This window comes from Toxotes jaculatrix, chromosome 7, assembly GCF_017976425.1.
Source record: "Toxotes jaculatrix isolate fToxJac2 chromosome 7, fToxJac2.pri, whole genome shotgun sequence".
Taxonomy (NCBI): domain Eukaryota; kingdom Metazoa; phylum Chordata; class Actinopteri; family Toxotidae; genus Toxotes; species Toxotes jaculatrix.
In genome coordinates, this window is record NC_054400.1 from 15,567,822 (window position 1) to 15,591,581 (window position 23,760).

General features: G+C 41.5%; 2 protein-coding genes across 3 annotated transcripts in view; one reads left to right on the plus strand and one right to left on the minus strand.

Moving 5' to 3' along the window:
* The window catches only part of pip5k1bb (phosphatidylinositol-4-phosphate 5-kinase, type I, beta b), a 43,378-nt gene extending 26,850 nt beyond the window's left edge, over positions 1-16,528 (plus strand). The window contains exons 13-17 of the mRNA XM_041041526.1: positions 899-1,025; positions 3,159-3,282; positions 3,455-3,747; positions 5,571-5,580; positions 16,517-16,528. Coding sequence (XP_040897460.1) covers positions 899-1,025; positions 3,159-3,282; positions 3,455-3,457 — 254 coding nt within the window. The 3' untranslated portion in view covers positions 3,458-3,747; positions 5,571-5,580; positions 16,517-16,528. The remainder of the gene's footprint in view (positions 1-898; positions 1,026-3,158; positions 3,283-3,454; positions 3,748-5,570; positions 5,581-16,516) is intronic.
* On the minus strand, positions 5,009-23,749 carry LOC121184104 (ceramide transfer protein-like). 2 transcript variants are annotated; one of them, XM_041041523.1, is made up of 18 exons: positions 23,060-23,749; positions 22,706-22,840; positions 20,095-20,211; positions 14,333-14,440; positions 13,956-14,094; positions 13,345-13,431; positions 12,979-13,136; positions 10,688-10,780; positions 10,432-10,518; positions 10,130-10,219; positions 9,720-9,797; positions 9,027-9,122; positions 8,432-8,564; positions 8,267-8,337; positions 8,027-8,155; positions 7,428-7,557; positions 6,771-6,908; positions 5,009-6,656 (listed from the first exon to the last, which is right to left on the minus strand). In XM_041041523.1, exons 1-17 carry the CDS (start codon positions 23,147-23,149, stop codon positions 6,781-6,783), a joined length of 1,869 nt encoding a protein of 622 aa, XP_040897457.1. In that variant the 5' UTR covers positions 23,150-23,749; the 3' UTR covers positions 5,009-6,656; positions 6,771-6,780. The 2 variants fall into 2 exon arrangements, with proteins under 2 accessions (XP_040897457.1, XP_040897459.1); XM_041041525.1 differs by lacking the exon at positions 9,720-9,797 and having other exon boundaries at positions 23,060-23,747.
* Positions 23,750-23,760: the final 11 nt, after the last annotated feature.

Genomic DNA, 23,760 nt, shown 5'->3' on the forward strand with positions numbered 1-23,760 from the left:
ATTCAGCCATAAAAATGCTGTCCTCCTCAGGACGCCGGGGGAGAAGCTGTCACTGGCTGACACAGTGCTTGGCTTTAATTGAAAGAAAACAGCGGCTACCTTGTTGCTAGTGTCCATTCAGATACAGAATTTGCGCCTGTGTGTGTCCAGAGGGCATGGGTCATAAAAGAGATATGTGGTTTTAAGCATGTTATCCTCTCCTCCTCTCAGCGCTCTCTCTCTTTATCGCCGCCTGACCCCTGTACAGGAAGGTGTTTGAATCGGGCGTTAAAGACCATAAAGGGTGAACATGTCAGCAAAATCAGCAGCAGCAGCGTCTGACCTTTGGGTTTGATATGACGAAGGAGTGTTAGCCAACGCTACGCCGGAAAATACAAGGGTGTGGTGCAGAAAGACAAGTCATGGGGTCGTGTGTCCTCTTTCTCTTTACAACCAGAGTGCTCTCCCACTAGTGTCCCCTGCTGTGACTCAGTATGCAATAAAGCATTGTGGATCATTGCACTTCCTAAAGCTCTCTTTATGGACACTAAACCAGTCTCAAAGGGGACAGAGGAAATCTGTTTTATGCTGGAGTGTGAGGTTGATACACAAAATATACTGTATATCAGTTTTATTGGCACCATTTAATCAATTAGCTTAAATCAAAGTCTCATGCCCTGCCTTGTCTCAGCCATTAGGCTTGCTTAAGCTTTATAAGAACCATTTGTTCTTTCCTCTGTGGATGATCCAGTGACAGCTTTACGTTTTGATCAATACAGCTGTATTGATCATAGTGATTGACTAATGGGGCATTCGTGGCTGTGGGCGTGAGTGTCGGTTGATGTGTATTTTCTCAGTTAAAAGGCACCTGCCACAGATTTTACAAACAAAATTCAAAAGTTGTATAATGTCTCCGCAGCTGTGTTCGGCTCATACCTGCGCCCTGATCTGGTCCCTGCCAACGCGTCGTTCTACGAGGGCTCCTCCATGGGAACCATTTCCACCTCCTCCATCTTTGTCAACGTGGACAACCAAACAGAGGAGAGGTACGGTGTCTAATTGTTTTACCTTTTACTCTCTCTGGTTGCTTTAATTCTATCATCACACCCTGAGTTGCTTTAGGGGTGGAACGCCTTAAAACCATTACGCAAGGCACCTGTACACATTGTGGCCCTGAGATCGAGAAGGAAGGCTTGTAAATGTTGCCACGCCCTACACGCACTTTCACACACGCCCACGTTATTGTCACCTGTGTGCTTTCGTCACATGGTCTTATTGGGCACGTGCGTCATGGAGTAGATTATTCAGCTGGCTTGGCAACATGCGTCCCACACACGTACACATACACACACACTTCCCACACAACATATGGAGAGTACAGTCAAAGGATGAGAGTTGTAATGGTGGGTACAATTAGTCAGGGAAGACGTGCTCCAGAAGAACTACACACATCTTTTAATTAAAAAAGCAATATTTGTTTTTACTTTGTTACTTATTTGATTTGACTTTATTTCATTAACCTGCAGTTCTTACAGATTCATTTATTTAATAGTACATTGTTTAGCAATAAATGAAGACCTTTATAAGGCATTGCCTAATATTATATTGCAAAATCTGATCAAATTGCACTGTACATTATGTAATAATAAGCAGTGTTTTACATTAACAGGTTTTTATTACACCTGTAACCCACTGTTTATCCACTTCACTTCATCATCTGGTTGTTAGTGAAGGACAGTTTCATTCTCCCTCTTTCTAGAAGCTTCTGAACACTTTGTCCTCTGACCTCTTCATGTTTTCCATCTTTCACCTCTCCTCCTGTCCAGCAGTGTCAGGTTCTGCTTGCTCTCTGAGGCTCCATTGTGTGACTTGTCCGGTCTTGTCCCCTCATCAGTCACCTGCTGCTGCCCTGACACGGTTCTGTCAACTCTTTTCATAAATATTTAAACAGCGGCTTTGACACTGTCTTACTTTGTGCCATTATGCCGCAGAAAGACTGTGACAAAAGAGGACAAGCGGTGCGGTGGACACTGTGCATCCACCGACAATAATCCCCGTCTGACAGCTGGTTTGTCTGTTGCAGTCGTAACACCTTGTGTTGTGGTGTTTGATGGCAGGATTGCTCTGAAGCAAAGCGGGTGTTTTTACATGCAGCTCTCGCTTTAGCCATCTGTGTGTACAATTGTACTTCTCTGCTGCTTTCTCTACCTGGCCTTCAGCTGACTTTGGACACAAAAAGTGGTCAGTCACATGTCATAAAAGAGTCAAAAACACATTCCTGAATTTATCAGGGAGTCACCTGATGTACATATAATTAAAAGGGCTCTCATTGCCCCCTGGTGGTTGAACCAGAGCTGGAGAAGAAAGGAGTATGAGCAAGGTTTCACTGTCTCCTGATCTTAAAGCTACATTTAAAGCCTTATGTTTGATGACTGATGCAGTCTCAGAGTGCACCGTATTTCATCACTGAAGTACTTTGGTGTGTTGCTTGTTTTATGCTTCTTATTTAGTCTGAGTTTTAGTCTTGTCCATGTTTCCCATGCATTTGCATTGGCTGCATGGAGATAAAAACACCACGTCCATCACAGAGCAGGTGATGGCTCTGCGGGCTGCTAGTTTTAGTTCGTCTTGACACCGAAATGTTGATGTCATTTCTTATTTTGTCTACGAATTTGGACAGAGAGCTAGTGATGAATTTCTTCCCCCGAGCTGAAACCAAAAATGTGCTGAAATTTAATTTGTGCAATTTCCTAGAAAACCTCAATTCTTAACTTGATTCTTCTCTTCTATTCTACATGTGATCATTTGTAGAACACATCACCCCCCCACTTTCCCCATTTTAACTTCGTCATTGTGGTCAAATCAGGACAGGCTTGAGGAGATTTTGTTCATTTCCTGTGAGACATTTCTGAGACTATGCGCCTCTCAGCCGAGGCCTCAGCTGGCCCGACACCAGACAGATTTCTTCCCATCCTGTTCTCAGCCGGCTCCTGTCTTTGCCTCTTTGATGTCAGAGTCTCCGCAATAGTGTGTGATTTGTTTCTAGAGAGTATGTTTTTCATCAGTTTTCACAACACTGTTTATACAGCTGCTTTACTTTAACTGCCTTGCACCCAGACAATAGACACTCAGGGCTGTCTGCTACATAGGTTAATAGGAAAAATCTTTTTCTGTTTCAGAGATGACGTTGCATCCAGCTCCACATTTACCCTGGAGGACAGCGCTATCTGCCTCACTTCAGAGCAGAGCATCATGGATGTGGACATAGACCGCGATGACGGATCCGTTCTCGATGTCTACTTGGTGAGTCGTTCCTCCATCTATAATTTCAGGGAATTTGTGACTTGTTTCATCCTCCCAAGCTTTTCGGATATTAGTTATCTGTTCTTATGCATGTTTTAGTCCATGTTAAGAAAAAAAAAGGCCTAAACTTCATTATGAATCTTTTTTTTCTTTCCTCTCTTCTCCCGTACAGTGAAAACAGCAGCTTTACAACCATCATTTCCTCCTGCCAATCATAAGACAATCGCCGCACTCCATTGGACAGGCCGGGCTGGCCCTTTAACTCCACTTCAAGTGCTGCTAGATCCATGTTGCCACTTGTATTGCCAAGACATAAAAAGACTGAGATTCTCCACCGGTTGACGGACTAAAAGAAGACACAGACAAAGTCACAGCGATGGACATCTGCAGGAACTGTGTGACATATCATGTAATGTGATGAACATCAGGCTGAACTGAGTGTCGCTTTTTTTTTTTTCAGAGCATGTGTCAATGCAGTGCCATTAAGTTTTATATATGTATCCTGTTTTCATGGCTCACACAAAGAACTAAATATTTACTACATATACATAGGAGGAGAGGCTAGATACAAATCATACATTTATTTAAATGTTGCGCTGATCAGAAAGAAATGAAAGACACTTTCAAAGCTCGCAACTGGATTAGTTGCTGATCCGATGAAAAATGTTTACAGTGAATTTATGACGGCATCTTTGTCCCCGATGAAGGAGGACGTGACAGTGTCACACAAACGACACAAGCCAGCTCGTAGCCGCAGCCAATGTGGATGAGGATAGACTCATATGAACAGACTTGATTCTGAAGCCACCGCACCCAAACACACAAGACTGAGACGCGGTTAAAGTGGCCACCTTTTCCTAACTGGGCTGTTACCTGTCTCCTGCTGTCCTGACACGAACCTGAAGCCCCGGCGAAGGGGCTGCTGGAAAGTGAAGTGATGAAAGACAGTTACGGGCTCTCGGATGAAGCACAGAGCGGAGGGACGATGCTCTCGCTCTTCATGAAAAGGCACTTTTGACATTGGTTATGATTACTGTAAGAAATATTTTTCTCTGAGGACATTGCTTAGGTGGGTGGGCTACCTGATATAAGCACAGATTTGGACGTGTGAATATGCACTTTTTTTCTCTCTCTATTTTTACTCTACAAATGCACACCTCTGTAAGTCATCGATACTACATGTACAGAGACAGTGAAGGAACATCATAGATCATTTTTGATGTGGAGCTACTAGTTTTGTGAGGTTTGCGTCATGACTGAAGATGCTTTTACTCAGGATATCCTTTGATACTGAATAAGTGTGTCCTCTTCAAGAAGTTTTGACACATGCATCCTACACTTAGAAGCCGTCTGATACCTCTTCATCAAGACCTTATCCAACTATAAATGTTGAATTCCACGATCACGTCAGTTGAGACCATAATTTATGTAAATTTCAATATTTTACCATTTGCTGAAAAAGTACTTTAATCGCTGAATGTAAAGACAATGCATATTTATATAGAGACTCCTATAAATAAACAGCTAAAATTCAGTTTCCATTTGTGTTTAGTAACTTTAGCGTCTGAAGCAGCGCTTTTCAGTGTTCCCAAGATTTAACATTATCTCTTTCCATATCACTGTGTATGTGTGCATAAGTTAATAGTTGAATTTGGGAGATTTTACAGGAACTACCCTCAGTTTCTCAGTTTAGTAACTAAAACAGTAGTACACTTATTCGACTCTGTCGTGTAACAATTTTAATTTACAGAACATTGTCAAATTCCATTACATTTAGTGCAAATAATAACACTTCTGATGTACAACTTAGAAATATACAAAGTGTGTAGATTACTGACAAAATATCAAAATTAAAAACACTAAATGCATTCTTCAGCTGACATTAGTCACAGATCTAGCTTTTGTAATCATCAGCAAATCTATTCTCCACATCCTTCCTAACCTCTGACCCCTTAGGCCGAAAATCTGATGGTTACATTTTTAAGCATGCAGATCTTCTGATTGCAAAACTCCCAACTTTTGATGGCATTAAACACAATCTCTAAAGTAAATATAAATCTTGAGGTAAGATGATGTGAAATGCTGACCCTCCCTCCCCCTCCCTCTGCTTCATTTCAGTGTTGATATAAATGCACATCTGGTGGCTGTACAGAAGAGAAAGCCAGGATTTTTAGGTTTCATCCTGGTATCTAAGGCATTCTAGGGGTAGTTTATCAGTCAAAGGGCAGGAGGTAACTGCACTGTAGTGTAGTGTGGCATGTGAAATGTAATGTTAGAGTATAACTGAGCATGTAGGGAGTAAATGATATCCTACTCAACATTTTACAGCTTTACCTTATCCTGCAGAGAAGCAGCAGGACTAATTTACAAACCTCACTCATGAATGGGCAGATTTCCTCTTATTGTTTTTTTTTTTTTGCTTCATCAGGGGCTGAAAAACAACCAGGGTTGTGCAAAATGTAGCCACTCATCTTTCAGTGAAAGAGAGGCTCTTTATTTCAGTCCCTATGGCTGGTCATTTGGAAGGTGTCACCTACATCAAAATTATCCAATTACTGATTATCAGTTCAACAATGTCAAAAAAATATTGTTCAATATGAGTTCATTAGACTTAGAAAATTCTCTTCATCTCCCACTTTGGGTTTCCTTGGCCCTTTACAGTCATCAAATTCAAGCGTTTAACAGTCAATTCACATTTCTCACACTGGTAAACTAACTGAAAACTTACTCTTGTTTTCTCTGTACAATACATTGTGTCCACGGTGCTTTCCGAAATCTACTGTATAACAATCTAGAAATATAAAGATTTCAAAGCTTTAGGCTCTGACCCTCCATCAAACTGCAAAGCGAGTCATCACTAGAGGGACAGGAGAAGGCAAGAAAGAGGAGACACTGTACCACACCTCATCAATGCTTTTCCTGTCAATATCTACTTTCCTCACTCATGGTAGTCACTTTAGCAGCAGCAAAACAAGTAGCTGTAATACTAGTGATTAAAGCAAACCCCAAAAAAAGTCAAGAAGTATGTAATCATAAGAAATGTACAAAACAATTTACAAAAAAAAAAGAGCAAATAATTGGTAACAATTCAAAAACCACTTAGGAGACTCTTCAATTTACATACAAGTGTACCCATGACCAACAGATGGTGTTAAGCCATTATAAGGTGGCATGGATGAGAACTACTGATGGATTAAAGCTGTAAAACCAGTCTCCTCTACAAGCAGGTATACTGTAGATGATATGGTGTCCTGCATGTAGTAGTCTGAAAACACGTTCTAATTGTCAGGTGAGTGGATCATGTAGTTAACGGGAGCCTGTTCAACGCTGAACGATGTAGTTTCTCTGATGGGCAACCTCGGCCTTCGGCAAGCCTGAGACAAGAAGGAAGATTAAAAGTTAATAATGAACGAAACTGAATTAATACCATATGTACGTCTGCTGGCTTTTTCAGTTCTAAAGCAAGATGTGTTACGGTTCCTGGTTACCTCTTTGTGTTCAGAAGAGGATGGATTTCCCAGCAGTTTTCTCCTGGACGTAGGAGGTGAAGCGTTTGAGGAACTTGGGATACTCTCTCTTGGCCACGGCTCTGAGGACTGAGGCTGGAGCCCAGCCTCCTGGGTTTACTGCAGCCGCACGGAGGAGAAATCATCAGGAAACCTGGGCTTATGTGCTAATCTGTGGTCTTGGGTGCCCTCTGGTGAGAGGCAAGGATTTTTTTTTTCCTTATTTTTTTTTTTTCAAATGAACTCCCATGACCTGGCTGGCTTCTCTAACAATGAACTGGCTCAGGATTCCCAGCGCAGTTTTATCTCACAATTTCCTCGTCTACAGGAAGTCTGGGGGGGGGGGGGGGGGGGGGGGGGGGCATTAGCCTGAATATCAGATAGTGTAGTATTAAGTTATACTGTTAATGCTTTCATTAGTTTGTCCTCTGTAGTCTAGGATATTCACTGGGTTTTTCTTAGTTTGACCCCAAATGATTAAAGGTTACAGCTCAGCTTAACACATCCTTCTGATATTTACAGTTGGCTTGAGGCACCTGCAGGCAGATTACAGTTAGTCTGATGTTGACAGAGTGGCTTTGTTTTGTTGACTGCTGCTCTTGCCTAGAGTATACACACTGAGGCTGGAGAGGCACTTACCATTGGCAACATATGTGATCTTACAAAGGATGTTGTCTCTGCTGATCTCTTTATCACCCTCTGGAGGGCTGACCAGCGTCTGGCAGATCATGGCGACATTGATTTTTGCACGAACACACCGATTTGTGGCCTGAAAGTAAAACCAAACGCACTGTAGCCGATTTGACAAAGTGACTGAGGTGGAGAGGCTGAAAACTACGGTTTCTTCCATTTACACTTAAAAGGCTTTGTTCGACTGAAGGACATTTGTAGTTATATATTTGTAGTTATAATTCACTTTTTCCACATTTAGTCATGTTGCAGCCTTATGCTAAAATTAGTTATATTCCATTTTCCATCAGTCTACACTCGCTGCCCCATTATGACAAAGCCAAAACAGATTTCAATTTTCACTTTGTCATTATAGGGCACTGAGTGCAGACTGATGAGGAAAAAAAAGCATATAGTTTCAACATAAAAAGTGAAGGGGTCTGAATACTTTCTGAGTGCACCGTATATAAAAATATGCCAAGCAGTATGTTCACTGAATAGTTTTCAACACATTAGACGCTCACTTGCAATACCGCATGATAAGAATAGGTGTAATACAGTCATCTTACAGGGGCATTGTTGTGGTCCACAGAGAAGTTGCAAACCAGCCATGTGTCGGGATCATTTTCGTTTGTCGCCATGATCTTCCTGATGGCTGACACGTAGAGCACATCTCTCTGAGAGGCAGGCCACACTCTCTGAAACATACCCAGACACATTCAGGGGGGAATCAAACAGGATCTGATTACTGATCAAATACTAGACAACACGTTTCAGCAACGATTAAAACCATCATGAAGTCATTTTACCTTGTGCGTCTGGTAAACAATGATGGCATTTTCCGAGAGCGTTTCCACCACGTTGAAATTTTCGATGGTGGCTGAGGGAGGGAGAGTTCAGGCAGGTCATGACATTGAAACCGAGAAAGTCAAACAGTGTTTACATGATGGGAACTTCTGACATAGTGAACTTACTCTCCCAGTCCATTCGGACATCTGTGTCCCAAAAGTAGTGGCAAACCTCGTGTCCCGTCACCCCCTTCACAGAATGTGTAGCTTTGAGAGGATCCAGGACGATACCGTTCTCCTCCACCTCTCTCCTGTACACCTGTTCCACACAGTGCAGAGCGTGAGACAGAACAAATCAGTGCTATATCAGTGCTTATTTGCACAACCTCACTTCAAAACACATCTTGTGGGATCCTCTTAATTTTACCAGTCACTGATAACAGCTGATCCTTCTTGTTTGAAAATGTAAGAAAATGTGAAATAAATGTATTTTTGAATCCGTGGAGTTGACAGTGGTGTAAAGTAACTAAGTAGACGCACTCAGGTGCTATATTTAATTAAAATTTTACAGTACTGACGACTTATTTTACAGATTTTATGGATTCTTTTTTACTTCCACTGTGACACGAATCCTTTTAGCTGATACACTTTCCCTGCTTCTGATCTGTGGGTGCTTCTACTGCAACAACTGTACCTTTTAAAAAGTGAATGAGATTTAAAATATTCAGAGCTAGCAAACAAGGGAAATGATTCATAAGCAGCTTCTCTCCTCTATACTCACCTTCATCTCTCCCTCTTCTATTACCAACTGCCAGTTGGCATCTCCGCCCACATCCTGAAGAGAGTAAGTCATATGATTCTGCACCATCTCCTCCACCTAAGAGACAAGACAGATATTGATTAAATTCATATGCTAGAGAGTCATTTACTGTTCTTCTACCTGGCTATTTGAGGACATGCTTTGAAAAAGCTCACTGCTCATAGAAAAAGAATGTATTAAGTGGTGCTACGCTTAAGTTTAATGATTTACAGTCTTGAGCAATCAACACATCGAGCACCTGTGCCGGTATTTTGTTACAGAGGTTATGATAACAAGCAAAAAGCGAAAACTATTTCGCTCTCAGAACCTTAGGAATTCCTTTAGCATATCTATTACACTCTGAGCAGTAACCAAATACGTATTTAACACATGATCCTGTGTGGGCGGTTATGTGTTAAATTATTATTCAACATAAACATCCCAGTAATGTGCTATGGACAGCCTGGATTCCTGTTTGTGCATGCTCAGGAAGACAGAGCGATGTTTGGAACCGGAAATGAAGAGGTTCCACTACATTCCAGCAATGCAGCATTAGATTTATGATAGCCATTGATGAAAACAACCTGTTAGTCTTTCTAGGAATTTCAATATTGTCCAACCAGGTTTTTTTTTCTCTGTTTTTTTTTTTCGCTCTCTGTTGACCTGATACAGTACCTGAGCGCTGAATCTGTGAATGTCATCCAAAGCACTGACCAGCTCAGCGGAGGACAGTGAAGAAGAATGACTATGAAGCTGTACAGCAGAAAGAGGGTTGAAAGAGAAAGAAATAAAGAATGAAACCCAAAGAGGCCCCGCTGCAGCAGACCAAAGCACACAATCACAACCTGCTCAAGTAGCATTTCATATGAACGTATTACGTAAGCTCCTAAAGTATGGAAATGAGCACAAACTGATTCTCTGAGTGGACAGATCAAGTTCAGAAAAGTCGGCTTTACAGACAGGTCACATTAGGCTTCAAAGAGGATGGATGACTCATAGAAGAGAGGAGCAATTTGTAGCCTTAAATGAGAACAGAATGAAAATAAGGAGCACATTAAAGGGAACATAAGAAATGTGTTCAGCACCTTGTTGGCAAATCGGTGTGTACCGATGGAGAAGGCGTCTCCAGGAGTAACTGCAGAAGACTGAGATATCCTGACCTTCTCTGATTGACACTGAGGGACACATAGTAGAAGGTTGGTAAGAGAGAGATTAAGAAGATAAACACTGGACAGGTAATGTACGTAACTGCTTCAGTATTTTTTCCAGAAGAAGAAAGAGAAAGACGAGGAAGAGAGGAACAAGAGAAATTCAAATTACCTTCTAAGCTAAATCAATTATTGTTTTATATATCCACACTGTACAGGACATTTTACAAAAATCACACCTGCTCCTCTATCTTGTCTTGTCTGTCCAATGCAGCTTCCACTGCATCAAAAAACTCGTCTTCATTGATCAGACTGTTTGGCCCCTCCTGTGAAGATCCAACAGCAAACAAAGGAACCCCATAAGAACAGCAGTGATCACGGTGGAGAAAGATAAAAATGCACATGTTGGGACTTGTAAGACAAAGTCAAGGAATCATTCTGCTGTGGTTTATCCAGCCGTTTCTGCTCCATTTAGTTTATCTAATTCCATCTTGCCTCATAGTCTGGGCCTCCGTAGTGTGACTTTTTCTTCAGTTCGTGAATAGCACACTTGTAGGCATCTTCTACCCTCCTCCTCTTCTCAAGCTCCTGCACACACACACAGAGCAGTGCAGTATGGCTAGTGTAAGTGTGTGTGTATAAATAAATGACAGTGACAGCAAGTAAACACAAACGCCAAATAAAAACATCTGTGTTGCATTTACCAGATATCTGCTAACCCTTTACATTCACACAATAAACAACAGGACTGTAGTGTTATAGAGCATAGAGAAAAACATCTCTGCCCCCAGGTGCCCCACACAGTGCTCCTCACAGCTGTTAAAAGAGTTTGCAAAAAAAAAACAAAAAAAAAAAAACAAGGGGGAATAAAAGAGAGGTGTGCATGTCGTAAACAGTTAGGCAAACCCACCACATCATTCAACTGTGTCCACACTCAAACAGGTTTTACCTAATGTCTCATTCCCTGCCAGAGGCAACACAGCACACCTCGAGCAAATGAGCTAGAAATAACAGACTGTTGCTTTAAAATGGAGAACTTAAGTCCAGGACCAGATCTACTGTATTCACCATCTGTTGCTTAAAAGTACAGAAACCTAACAATCCAGCCTAAACATTTGCTATGTAGACATTCAACACACAAGCAAACCCGTGGTTATAAGTATACTGTAATATTTAACAATAGTGCTCTCCACAAAATACTTAAATGGGGGGAAACCAGACAGACAGAGACCGAGAAACAAAGTGTAAACGAAGGTGTGGACATACAACACTTGCCGCAGAGTAAACAGGAGATGATCCTGTTGTCAGGTGTGTGTAACAGACAGAAACCTACTGTAAAGAAGAGGCTGTCTGTCTGTAGAGGTATCCATCTCTGTGTCTGGCACGTTAGCAGCTCTGTCCCCCTTTGTAGCGAAGTCTTCCATAAACTGCACCATGAAGTGCGAGCAGTCATTTTCTAACTCACTCGAGTGTGAGCAGCAGGTGTGTCTTATACCTCTGAGTGTGTCTTCTGTAGCTATCTCTATTTCCCTACTTCACATTGGCAGCTAAACTTCACACATTATCACAACACTGATAAGAGTGAGGTAGTTTCACTTGAGCAGTCTAACTAACTGAAAGAGCTTCCCGGCTTTTGTGAGTATTAGGGTTGGGCAGCACGCCTTCACACAGGGAAAAAAAACAAAAAAAAACAAGGAAAGAAACTGGTTTGACAACATCAGCTGAGCGAATCAGGACGTCAGCATGTGCAGCTCTAAAGGCCATTCCTTTACAGACACACACCACTCTCTAGATAAAGAAAAATCAATGAATGGAAGAGTGTTATGGGAACTCCAATCACTCACAATCAAAAATCAAAATGGGCAACAGGTACATTTGTGCCTCTGATAAGCAAGTCTGGCTATTGTTAAATTGATATTTCATATTGCCATTAATTTTACATTTGATATGGTCACAGTAACTTAGAGTAATCACCTATAAACCAGCCACATCCAGTAAAACATGCTTTTCAGTTTCTTTTTCAGTAATTTTGACTGTGAAATTTTACAACTCTTTTTCCTCTTTTTTTTTTAATGCTGACTAAGCACAGATTGTCTTTTTTTTTTTTTTACCACTATCTTCCTTTACATGCACAACAGGCAGTTGAAAGCTATATTGTGAAATGTCTTGCTAAAGGCACATTCCATTAAAAGCATGTTAACATTTCCCATAAACAATATATTTTGAAAATAACAGTCGCTTTACAAGATACAAAATTATCAAAGAAATACAAATAAATATGAAACCAAAGAAATTAGGAAAAAATAAAAACTTGAACACATACCTCTGTCAGACTGTCCTAAGGAATCAAGACTCGCCTAACCTGTTCATTAATGGGGCTATTCATTTGTTACAGCGAGTGCTTTTTACAGTTAAATCAATTCCAGTGCGATCTCCAGAAAAACACCTTCTGATCTTTCCAAAACAACCACTGCACCTTTTTAACAGTAAATTTCCCATCACCCTGTTTTCACAAACTACAATCACGATTAGACGTGAAGAACAGAGCGTTGCACCGCCACCTCACCACCTGAAGGACAGAGCACCAAAACATCAAACTCTTGGTCGTAATAACCAGCTGCTTCAAGACAATGGAAGGCAACAATTAGCTCCTCAGTCTGTGACACTTCCACACAGCACTGCCTGCTGACACGCCCACTCAGGAAACTGCCTATTATTCACATGACACTTCACAAGCTGCGGGTGACATTTATTTTATTCACAGTGTGTAGAGTGCAAGACCAGACCTTGTCCAATCTTTTCTGCCAGCTGTCCTCTCGTTTGACCATCAGCTCGATGCAGTGCGACAAAGTAGACAGGATGCCTGCTGTTGTGGCCTTGAAGGTGATGGCCTCACCCTTAAAGTCTATCCCGTTGATACCTTTGGGACTGGCAGGGGAAAATACTGGCATGCACAGAAACAAAAACAACAACTAAAAAAATGTAACAGCTGCTTTGTAACTTGATTCAAAATATGAAGTCTATCTTTTCACATTTAAAGTGAATGTGAAAGTGAAAGCTATCACTGGGCCAAGCAACCAAAATTTCGTTTTTCCACAAATATTAGCAGATGAAGCAATGAGTAGTTGGACAGTATCTGTAGGTAAACTCACATTTCTCTTTGCTGCCGTTGTTGTTGTGATTACATTCACCATCGGGTCTTGTAGTGGTAGGAAAGTCATCTTCGTCCTCCTCTTCAACTGGTAAGAAAACAACAGCAATCTCAGATCTTTCTACTATTTATACGTCCAGTTAACCGAAATATAAAATGTCATAAAAACCTAAACCTGGACATATAGATACGAGTGTATACGAAAGCATAATTCACATTCAAATACATACACGTTTTGGCTACATAAGAGACCAAAATCAATATGAAAGGGATTTTGAAGGCTACAGAAAGGTTCTGCATCAGAGATTAAACAACCCACAAAGTGCCCTGTAAGTGGATATGGATTTTTGTTTCCTTACTCAATTAGTCTTATCAACCACTTTCCTTCAGTTCTCATACAACATGAACCAAGTAAAGAAGCTCCCCGTCTATAAATATTTTCCTTTGCCAGTAAAAATCAAGACTGATTCCTCCTTGCCATGTCCACACTGCTCTAAATATCAGATTTATTTTGGTAAAACACAGCCAATTTAAAACACACATAAACCTATTCAAACTAAATCTCTTTCAAGATACAAGCAAAATTAACAGCGTATTTGTACCACCGGTTACCTCGGTCTCTCTGAAATTCATCTTTGGAGACAGCATCAGCACAGGAGTCAAAGTATTTCTGCAGAGTGTCCACTTGTCTGCACAGAATGTCCCGAAAGGTTTCCATTTCTGCTAGCTTCTCACGCAACCTGTGCCCCTTCTGTACAGAAACAACCAGAAGTACAGAGATACAAACAACAACAGATGAGAATCAGACAAAAGGTTGTTAGAGGAAAGAGTTGTTTCAGTTTTTCAGCATCATCCATAAGGCAGGTCACTAGAAGAAATTAGCACAAAATTCTAATTATTAACACCAACACAGAAATGTTACCTGCATGACCTGCTAACGTGTCTAGTCCATCTTTCAACTCAGTCACTTGTTACCACGTTTCTTTTACCTTGAAGGAGGATGTGGATGTGGCAGACAAGGCACTGGCTGCAGAGGTGAGAGACAACATGGAACCATGACGCCTCAGACTGGTTTCTGAACCATAACCAGACTCAGCCTGCAACCAAGACCAGGTACAAAGGAGGAGAATAGAGGAAAGGGTACGATGAAGAAGACAGGTAAAGACAGAAGAAAGCAGAAGACGTGTGGAAAAAGGAGGAACAAAGAGGAGGGAACAGAAGATCAGTTAGAAACATGAAACAACCTGCCATATAATAAAATATTTCTGCTGCTCATCAAAACTAGACCGAGACTGAGAAAAAGAGAGATCAATTCTAGCAGTCAGCAGCACTGAGTAATGCTGAGCTGCACCAGAGCGGGGCCTACACCTACACAGAAAAACAGTCTGTTGAGAGGGACACATGCATCAACCCAGCCAACGGACCAGATTCAAAGTGGTTGATGAACAGTGGAAATAAACTACACTGATGATTTAAGTTTGATTTAGGACTTTCTGGAACAAAAACATTGCATTAGGACATACAGTGTTCTGTCTCACATGGCATCATAAAAAAGATATATGACTGAGCGTTAGGGAGCGGCAGTGACTGCATTTGTTCCATTAAATGGCCAGCTTATGACTAGGCAAGGCCTGGGACAGCCAGCTCAGCAAAGTGACAGAAATTTATAATACATACTGTATGTGTACGCGCCCCCCAGCCAACCCCACCAAAGAAATATGTTCTTGTTTGTCCCACATGCAGCTGTTGACTATTATCCACTACATTAGAGAGAGAGACAGCAAATTCATGACCAAATATTAGAGCGCCACTTTTGAACTCATACCATTACTCATCCTCTGGAAACAGTAATTAGGAGCCAGTGTGATAGACTAAAGTATAAAATTCTTTTAGGTATGAATCGGAAACCCTAATGTGCTGCTGGTATGTTTTATGAGTACGTTTATTTGCTTGGGTTTAGTGTATAATTTTCTTCTTCATGATTCAATTAACAAGAGACTGTAAGCTATTTCTGTTGGATGATTGGCATGCAGAGGTATTTCTCAACAACTGTGAGCAAACGGAGGGAGTCAGGTGACAAACTGGAGAGGGAGCACACACACATTCCTCTGCTGGGTGATTTTACAATGAATGCTAGTGAATATAGTTAGTGAGCTCAGTTGTAGACTGTTTAAGATCAGGCCAATATGAATAAAAAAAACATAGTAAACATAGTTAAAAGTAACACATCACATTCACACATAAATGTAAAGGGGAAAAAAACCCAAACACTATAAAACACAGTACAACAAATATAACAACTCTAGCCTGAAAAACCTGACCTAGTCTAAACAATAATTGAACATCACAAAAGTTACTAAAGAGACACTATAGCTTAATTTAAAAAAAAGAAAGCCAGAAGGAAACAGTGAGTTTCATTGCATAAAGACTGACCACGAGTGTAGATATCTGCAGCTGAAACTTCTTGGAAGCAAAAAGTCAAAGTGATTAGCGGTTAGTTTAAGAAAACAAACAAACAAAAAAAAGCCACAAACAGTACAGTAAGGGGCAGAGCTGAGAGCCAAGAGTGTTATTTTGAATTTCAAATGGACGTCAATGACAGTTGACACTTTGACTTGTGGTCTTGAAAGTGCTTCAGCTGCAGTGTGTTACCACTGTTGACTAATGCATGTACACAACAGTATATTTAAATACTAAATCTAAACTACATCATCCTCAGTGTTAGTGTGACCTATGTGTCCTTGTACAACAAGTCCTTTTACAAACACACATAATGTAGTCTTATTTACTACTTGCTGACCTTTTGACAGAGCCTACATTTCAAACAGCTGAGGATGGCAGACAGGTAGTTGCATGGGTAAATAAAGGTTTGACAAAAAGTAGTGCTGAGGACTATTAGCTATTCTTAGAGATTTGCTGTAGTTTATTTTATTAAATCAGACTGAGATATTGTTATGGTTGTTAAAATCATTACTACTGTATAGCTAGTTTGGGTAGAGACCAAGAGGCAAAGCAATGCACTGCAATAAAGCAATGAAGACCGATCTGTGACAACACCAGAGACAGCCATCTTTATTCACCTGGTCAGCTGCATGACACAACCATGCAAGCTAAACACCCACTCATACACAACACATGAACTGTTGTGCCCACAGCTTTGCAATGGCAATGAGATGAGTGTAGAGTGACTGACCACAGCAACTGCCACAGGGTACTTCTACACATCTGAGCATACAGCCACTTCAGGAAATTACCTCTAACTAAAAACACTAACACTAGTGGTCCAGCATACACCAATGCAACATAAGCTTAATTTATAAAAATAAAATAGTGACTGATTTCTTACAAGTGCTGACATGCAAGGGAGCTCAGTGCTAAAGCTAGCCCATCAGTGCTAGCAAAAGTACAGTAATTGTTCATGTCACAATACTGACATACAAATTAAAGATTTCAGTGATGGGTGACTGTGAGAAAGCAGCATGCCAACATGCTATAAGCCCACCATTCGGCCATTCCACCAGCCAAAGCAGAGCAGGACACTGCTGCAGTCCCGGCAGTTTGCTGGCCCCAACATGGCCCAGACGCTCCCCCAACACTCCCAGTGTTCTGACAATTCAGAGGCTTAAATCCAGTATTCTCGTTTCCCTGGACACACCTCACTGACAAAAGGGAAGAGGAGGAGGTGGAGAAGAGAAGAGAGGCCATACAGGCTCAGCTTAGCTCATCAAGAAAAAGACAGCAGCAATAAGAGAAGGAAAGAGAGAAGAGGAAAAAGTAGTCATTGGCTCTGTAGCAGATACAGGGGAGGCAGACACTAGATGCTCCATGAAGCAGAAGAGACGGGCTGAGTCGAAACGAAGAGTCTTGTAATTCCTCGGTAGAGCGAAGCAGGTCTGCTCTCAGTCAGTTCCTCTGCAGACACACACATGGAGTCAAAGACACACATGTACATGCACTCCACTCGCGCTGCATACATTTATCAACAGATCACACACCCTGATGTGTGAAACCTTTTCGTCCTGTCCATTTCTACGCCCAGCTCCCATCACCGGGCAAGCAACTGTGACTGTGTGTGTTTGCATGGAAGACAGAGACCGAGAGGAGGGGGGGAGTGAAGGGTGCATGCATGTATGCATTAGAGAGAGAGAGCGGGAGAGAGAGACGAGGGCTGTCTGGAGCCGTTTGTGTGATAAACCACCAAAGTACCAAATGGGTGGGCGAGTGAAGCAGCCTACTGTACATTATGGCAGAGAGAAAGAAAGAGAAAGGGAGAGAGAGAGAGAGAGAGAGACAGAGAGTGGGAGGCAGGGAACAACATTTGTCTGGATCTTCTGCTTTACTACTTGACTCTCCTTTCATTCCTTCTTATTCTGATTTGCTGATATGCTCTTCTGAAGTCTGATCTGGACCAGTAGCATTCAGACTGAGCCAACAACCAGCCTGACGAAGTTGTGTTGAAACAAAATACAAGGGGTTTTCCCCAATCCCTCCCATCTCCCCCCTCTGAAAATGACAGAATGGAACGGTCTCCTCCGTATGATCAATGTGTCCCTCTTGATTTTTGTTGCTGTGAGAACAGGCGATTAAAAAAATGCATTATTCATCAAGAGCTGCACTTAACGTCCCTACATTTAGCACGACTTTTCCCACCACCAACACAAACACACCCACACATGAAAAACACAAACGGACCATCACAAAAACTGCTTTTCTTCCCTTAACAATAACTGCCTAATTTTGTAATACGGATTTGCAAATGTTTGAAAAGTGTCTCATAGGAGCTATTTAAATGCTGTAATCATGACTTGTTCAACTCATATTTAAACAAAATTTACACCTGTTAGAAACTGAGATAAACCCAGCTTGTGACAAGTCAGTGTATACAACACAAGAAAAGAAAATGTAATCCTACAACATCTCAAAACATTTTAAAAAGTTAAATGTTGTTACACAAGTTGTTCCTGAATTAGCTGCTCAGGGTTTTTTTTTACTAGAGGAAGCTGTCCTGAGGTAGGCTGCACTGCTTCATGCTCTGTTGGGTCCTGACACAAAGACTAGAACCAGAATGAATAGTGGTGAACACTGCACGGTGCAAGTCCTTCTTTGTCCAGTTGGGAGCAGTGCTGACACACTCACCTACAGTAATGCTGCAGGTAATGCTGCATTAAGCTTGCTGAGGTTACTCAAAGTCAGAGTCCAGACATGCTCCTGAAATACTCTCACAACATCGTTAATGGCCAAGAGACCTGCGGTCACTCACACTCAACTGACATGCCAAACATCACCAGTAGCACTCGAGAAACCACCCCCTGCACCATTTTTGTGGAGAAGCAGAGTTCGCAGGGTATTGATTATTTTTTCTCAAGAATGGAGTGTTTACCATGGCCTCTCTGCGCTTAATGTGGCAAACCCAAGCAAGACAAATAATTTACATAGTTCAGATCACTTATGGGCTGGTAACATACAAGTTTCTTACCCTCTTTCATTTCACCAGAAGACCCTGATAACACACAGTAATAAATTGTTAATCTGCCAATGTAACAGTAAAACAAAAGCAATGTGAGTGGTATTACACAAGTTTATGTACTGTATGTGGAATTTTTTGAACAAACCAAATTAATAAAAACAAAATAAAACTAAACTGATGGTTAACTACATTACTATTTAAGGCATACTAATGCAAATTAAATATCAAGTTCATTTAAAGCTATCTAGCTGTATCAGCTAAATATACCTAGCTATATTCATTCAACAGCATTATTTCTTGAATGTGAATTGCAATGTAAGTTTTCTATGCACACATGTATATTCTATATCCTGATAAAACAAAGAATTAACTAAAGCAGGTATTTTTTTATGTTTTTTAATAACTGTATATGGTGTTGTGAAATGTCTCAGTGTTGCCAAATTATATTTGTTATGAGGTTACCATCCATAACCACAGCTGGTCTACTTAGTCACAATGTGTTTAAGGTATTCAATCTCTTGTGTAATGTTTGCAGCAACCCACGTGCATTACAGAGCCCAGCCTAATGACCTCCTGAATGAAAGGCTCGCCAAAGCCCTGACTAATAACACACCCACACAGTGAGCACATGAACCTAAATACAACCTCTGACACACACAACTATCTGCACCACAGCAGACGACAGTAAGCCATGACAACACAATCAAAGTGCTTTACAACCCTTATGTTGAGAAACCATACATCATTAACTAGATGTCCTTGCAGAGTGAGCAGCTGCCTGGTATCTGATGACAGGAGATACCCCCACCTCGACATCTCACTCCTCAGATTCCTCACATTCTCAGGGTAAAGGGCTCTGTGTGTTTGTGAATGTGTGTCCGAATCCCGGTCCAGCCACACCCAGCACACTGAACAAAACAGATAACACCCTGTCTGTTCTGAAAAAGACTGTGACCCAAAATTGAACCTGAATACCTGGAATATGTGAATCACGCAACAACACAATGTTTTCAGTGGCTGATTAGGCAAGCCAAAAATGAAGCTAATATTTATTATAGCCAAAGGACCTGACAAAATATGGCATAAGAAAACACCAAGCAAATCAACATATCCCTGAGCACCACAGGGACTAGTTTCAGGCACACTGAGTGTCTGTAGTATTAATTTAACCTTCCAGATAATGCAGACAGAAAAAAGCCAGTATGATAAGCAGATCACAATTTTAAAAGAAGCAGGAAAATCCAGATAATCACTGTTGAAGAAAGAGAAACCCATGCTACTCACCTTGTGCAGCTCTATGGATTCAATCCACTGGAGTCTGTGCTCAGGATCTTCAGCTCTGAGGTACCAAACACTGTCGTTCACACTAATGTCAAAACGGCACTCGTCAAACTCATGAGGCTGCACAGAAAGAAGAAGAGAGGGCGCGTGAATAGTTATTAGGCAGAGTGCATGAGTCATGTCAGGAAATACTATCACCAAAACCAAATATCTTTATTTGAATACCAAAATACAAAGACTCGAATCACTGAGGAATAGGAGCAAAAAAATCCTACTATAACGCCTCTACCAGTCATCTGTCTGTTTATGACACTGGCTGAAGAGTGTTGACAGATTCTGGACACATATGGATTCAATCAGTCACAGAAAAGCCTCTGCCACACAATAAACAGGAATTTTAATTAGAAACTGATGTATTATGTCTCAAGGCGCAACCCTAAAAGACGGCAGCAGAGCTGTGCAAAAAAACATATATCCAGCATGTCTCCATATGATCCTGGGTCATCATGACCCTTTACTCCTGCTATTAAGCCCAATTCTTTCAGTGATTTCGCTTCCCCGTTCTACAATGCACCCCACCCAGCTCCAACCACTGACCGGCACCCAAACACATGCACCAAAGAATTCCCCCCGTTTCCTCTGAGACTGGAATTTAACCGCTGCTCTCAAGTGAGGAGAGATGTGCTCTGCAAAGGTTTCTAATAAGAAGTAAGACACAGTTGGGTTGAATCTCCTCCCCACTTTTCTCCTCAGTAGCACCAGGACTACAGCTGCTCTGTCAGCTGACATAACCTCATGTTGTCCAAGTTTAATTAGATTTGCTGAATGACGCTCATGTGCTGGTTTATTTGCTGCCACTGACAACAGCAACATACACTCCAACTCTGAGCACAAACTGTCAGTCTGCATAACTTTGTGTAACATTGTCTTTACACTTTAACACCGGAATTAGTTTTATATCGGGGATGCTGGTGGGGATGAGTGGTTTTCTCTGGCCCTTAAATACTTTTCATTAGAGTGAGACAACCTCAGAGAAGTCGTCTCCCCCCGGACAGGTGTAAAATCAAAAACGCCCTATAGTTTCAAATTTTCACTGTAAGGAGGGTACGCAGTGGTAACCTCAAGTTCATCCAGCCATGATACCATTACTGGTTAGAGAAATCCAGTCCATCTTACTGTGCTGTATCAGACACGGCCCATAAACTTCTGCTTTACAATCCAGTTTACACCTCTTTGGTTCTGCCTGGAACATTCTTTTTCCCCTTGCGTAAGCACTACTGTATATCCATGCTGCACTGGCCTTTTTCCTTGCAGAGGACTGTGGCATCCTCAGTATCAGGAGTAAGGATGTTATCAGTCACATACTGATAGTCATGGTTCACAAAAAAAGACATCTAAGACTCATGTTTTTCTTCCTTGAGTTGTCTTTAAACATGTGTGGTGTGTGTGAGTTCAGATTTGTATTTTGATTCAAATAATATCTAACAAAAAATGTAAATATTTACTATTATTTATACAAGGGTGCGCTGTACAAAGATGTATAACTGACTGGAAACACAAATTCATAGACAAGAGCTTGAACTGATGTGAGCTTTTGATAATGTGCCTTGGCCCTGTGATAGGAATTTTCAGACAGTAACATTTCCTGCACATTTTGCCTTTGTACAAGGACAGTCTGGTGTCTGCAGCTTCACAGTGTGTAACAGACTGATGTTAGGCAAGAAGAGAAGCAGAGGCATGTTTCTGCATTCCTGACTTGTCATACTCGTCTCCTTACACAGAACTGGCTTTCGATATTTAGGAAGAAGGGAGAGGAATTAAGAAGTAACCGTGTGGGTCATACTACTCTAATTATAAGAGAGCATGTGTAATTAAAGTGTGTACACTCTTAGTTAGCCTACTATAATATAATTACAAAAAACTCTGAATGTTGTGTGGCGTTCCATTCAGGTCTGCATGCTCACTCCAATGACGGCTCTCACAAGAAGAAACTATTTCATGTTATGGTTTTAATCCAGTTGTGAGTCATATAATCCTATTGCACAAATCACAGCAAAACCATTTGTTTGGCCTCTGTACTTGGTGGCGGTATGCTCAGAGAGAACTGTGAATATTTAACCCAGGGTGTGGGATTTCAGCTTATCTCACCAACAGGAGGCCTGCATACAGAGAATACAGGTCCAATCTCTGCAGTACGTGGTTAAAACTTACATGGGGAATGCTGATTTCAAGTACCTTGTGCAATAACTGCCATGGAGGAAGAGGCATAGCAGTGTGTTCAAATGACTGCTGGAGCAAGAATGCCTTTGTTTGTTGAAACACAGCTCTTAATCCCACCTGTGATCTTACTAACAGCCTCATTACGAGTTAATGTTTACTGTGTTATCTTTGAGGAACATGGATTGAAGGAATAAAAGTTCAAGTCTATGCTCATGACAGGGAAAAACGGGATCAAAACACTGCGACTTCCTTGAGAGTTTACCCTGCTCATGATCCCGATCTTATGGGCCCTTGCTCAAAGAAATGTTGAGCAGGTGCTAAGCTTGTGCAGTCTATCTATGTATCACACAGCAGGAAAGTAATGTTCCTTCCTCGAACCACGGTGAATACTTACTGTAATGATAGCTTTGCTGAGGCACAGAGATCCCCTGCAGCCGTACTCCCGTTCATCCTCCGACTTGTAGTAGCTCAAAGTATTGTTTTTCAGCACGACCCATCGGTCCTGCCATCCGTGTATGTAATTTGTCCACTGTAAACACACAAGACGCACAAGATTAGCAGCTGGCTGGACTTTGCAATCAACAGCTCCAATGCCAAAACGATGTGCATGTTGGAATTAATTCAACAGCTTGTTGCAACTTATTAGTAATGTCCACCTTGCTTTCAGACAAGTAGTGTCTTATTAAGACACCTAGGCTTTTATATATTTCTGCAACATAAAACACTCTAACGGCAAAAGTAACCTTACCTTGCTTAAAACGCCTCCGAGCTCCACAGGCTGCCCAGATTCCGGGTCCACATCCTCATCCGAACCGGACGATGAACTCTTCTCGGACATTTAAATCCAAGCTTCAGATAAAACTTGACTCTGGTTTTATCGACGGAGCCACGAAGCTAAACGCTAGCTTCTGGATTACTTATCAGTTCAAACGCGTCACTGTCTAACCTGCTGACAGATTCTTCAACTTAATTTTAACGCCAACAAAATAACGTCAATTAGGCACTAAAAGAGAATCCAAATCATCGGCTGAGCAGCGTAATTTATCTTCAGTCGTTTGATACACTTCAACCAAGATAGCTTGTCTTGTAGCGAGCTGTTCTGGAGGTGACAGCTGAGTCTCAACTTCTCGGTTTTGTGGGCTTTGTTTTGAAACTGACGTCGAATACCAATGAGACTAGCTAGTTAGCCTTAGCTGTCAAACGACGCAACTAGCTCACGTTAACTTAACGAGCAACTTGTACCTGCTCGTTAGCTCTCTTAGCTGCAGTCGATAAGCTACTCACGAGAGAGAACGATAAGGGAGGCCGTGGTGTTAACGCTGTAGCTCAACTTCAGCCTACAAATGACGAGCAGCGAGCTGTATAGCTGGTGTAGTTCCGCAGTTTAGTTAGCCGTAGCGGCGGGCTGACTAGCTTGTCTTCATTCAGGTCCGGGGGGTGGGGGCGAGC

What these genes read in the sequence shown, in the direction of transcription:
- LOC121184104 (XM_041041523.1), bottom strand. Translation starts at nt 23,149, where the DNA reads ATGTCCGAGAAGAGTTCATCGTCCGGTTCGGATGAGGATGTGGACCCG. An exon ending in TCGGAGGCGTTTTAAGCAAG is followed by an intron (nt 22,841 to 23,059) that starts GTAAGGTTACTT and finishes GTGTGTTTACAG; the next exon opens with TGGACAAATTACATACACGG. An exon ending in CATCCACATCCTCCTTCAAG is followed by an intron (nt 14,095 to 14,332) that starts GTAAAAGAAACG and finishes GTTTCTGTACAG; the next exon opens with AAGGGGCACAGGTTGCGTGA.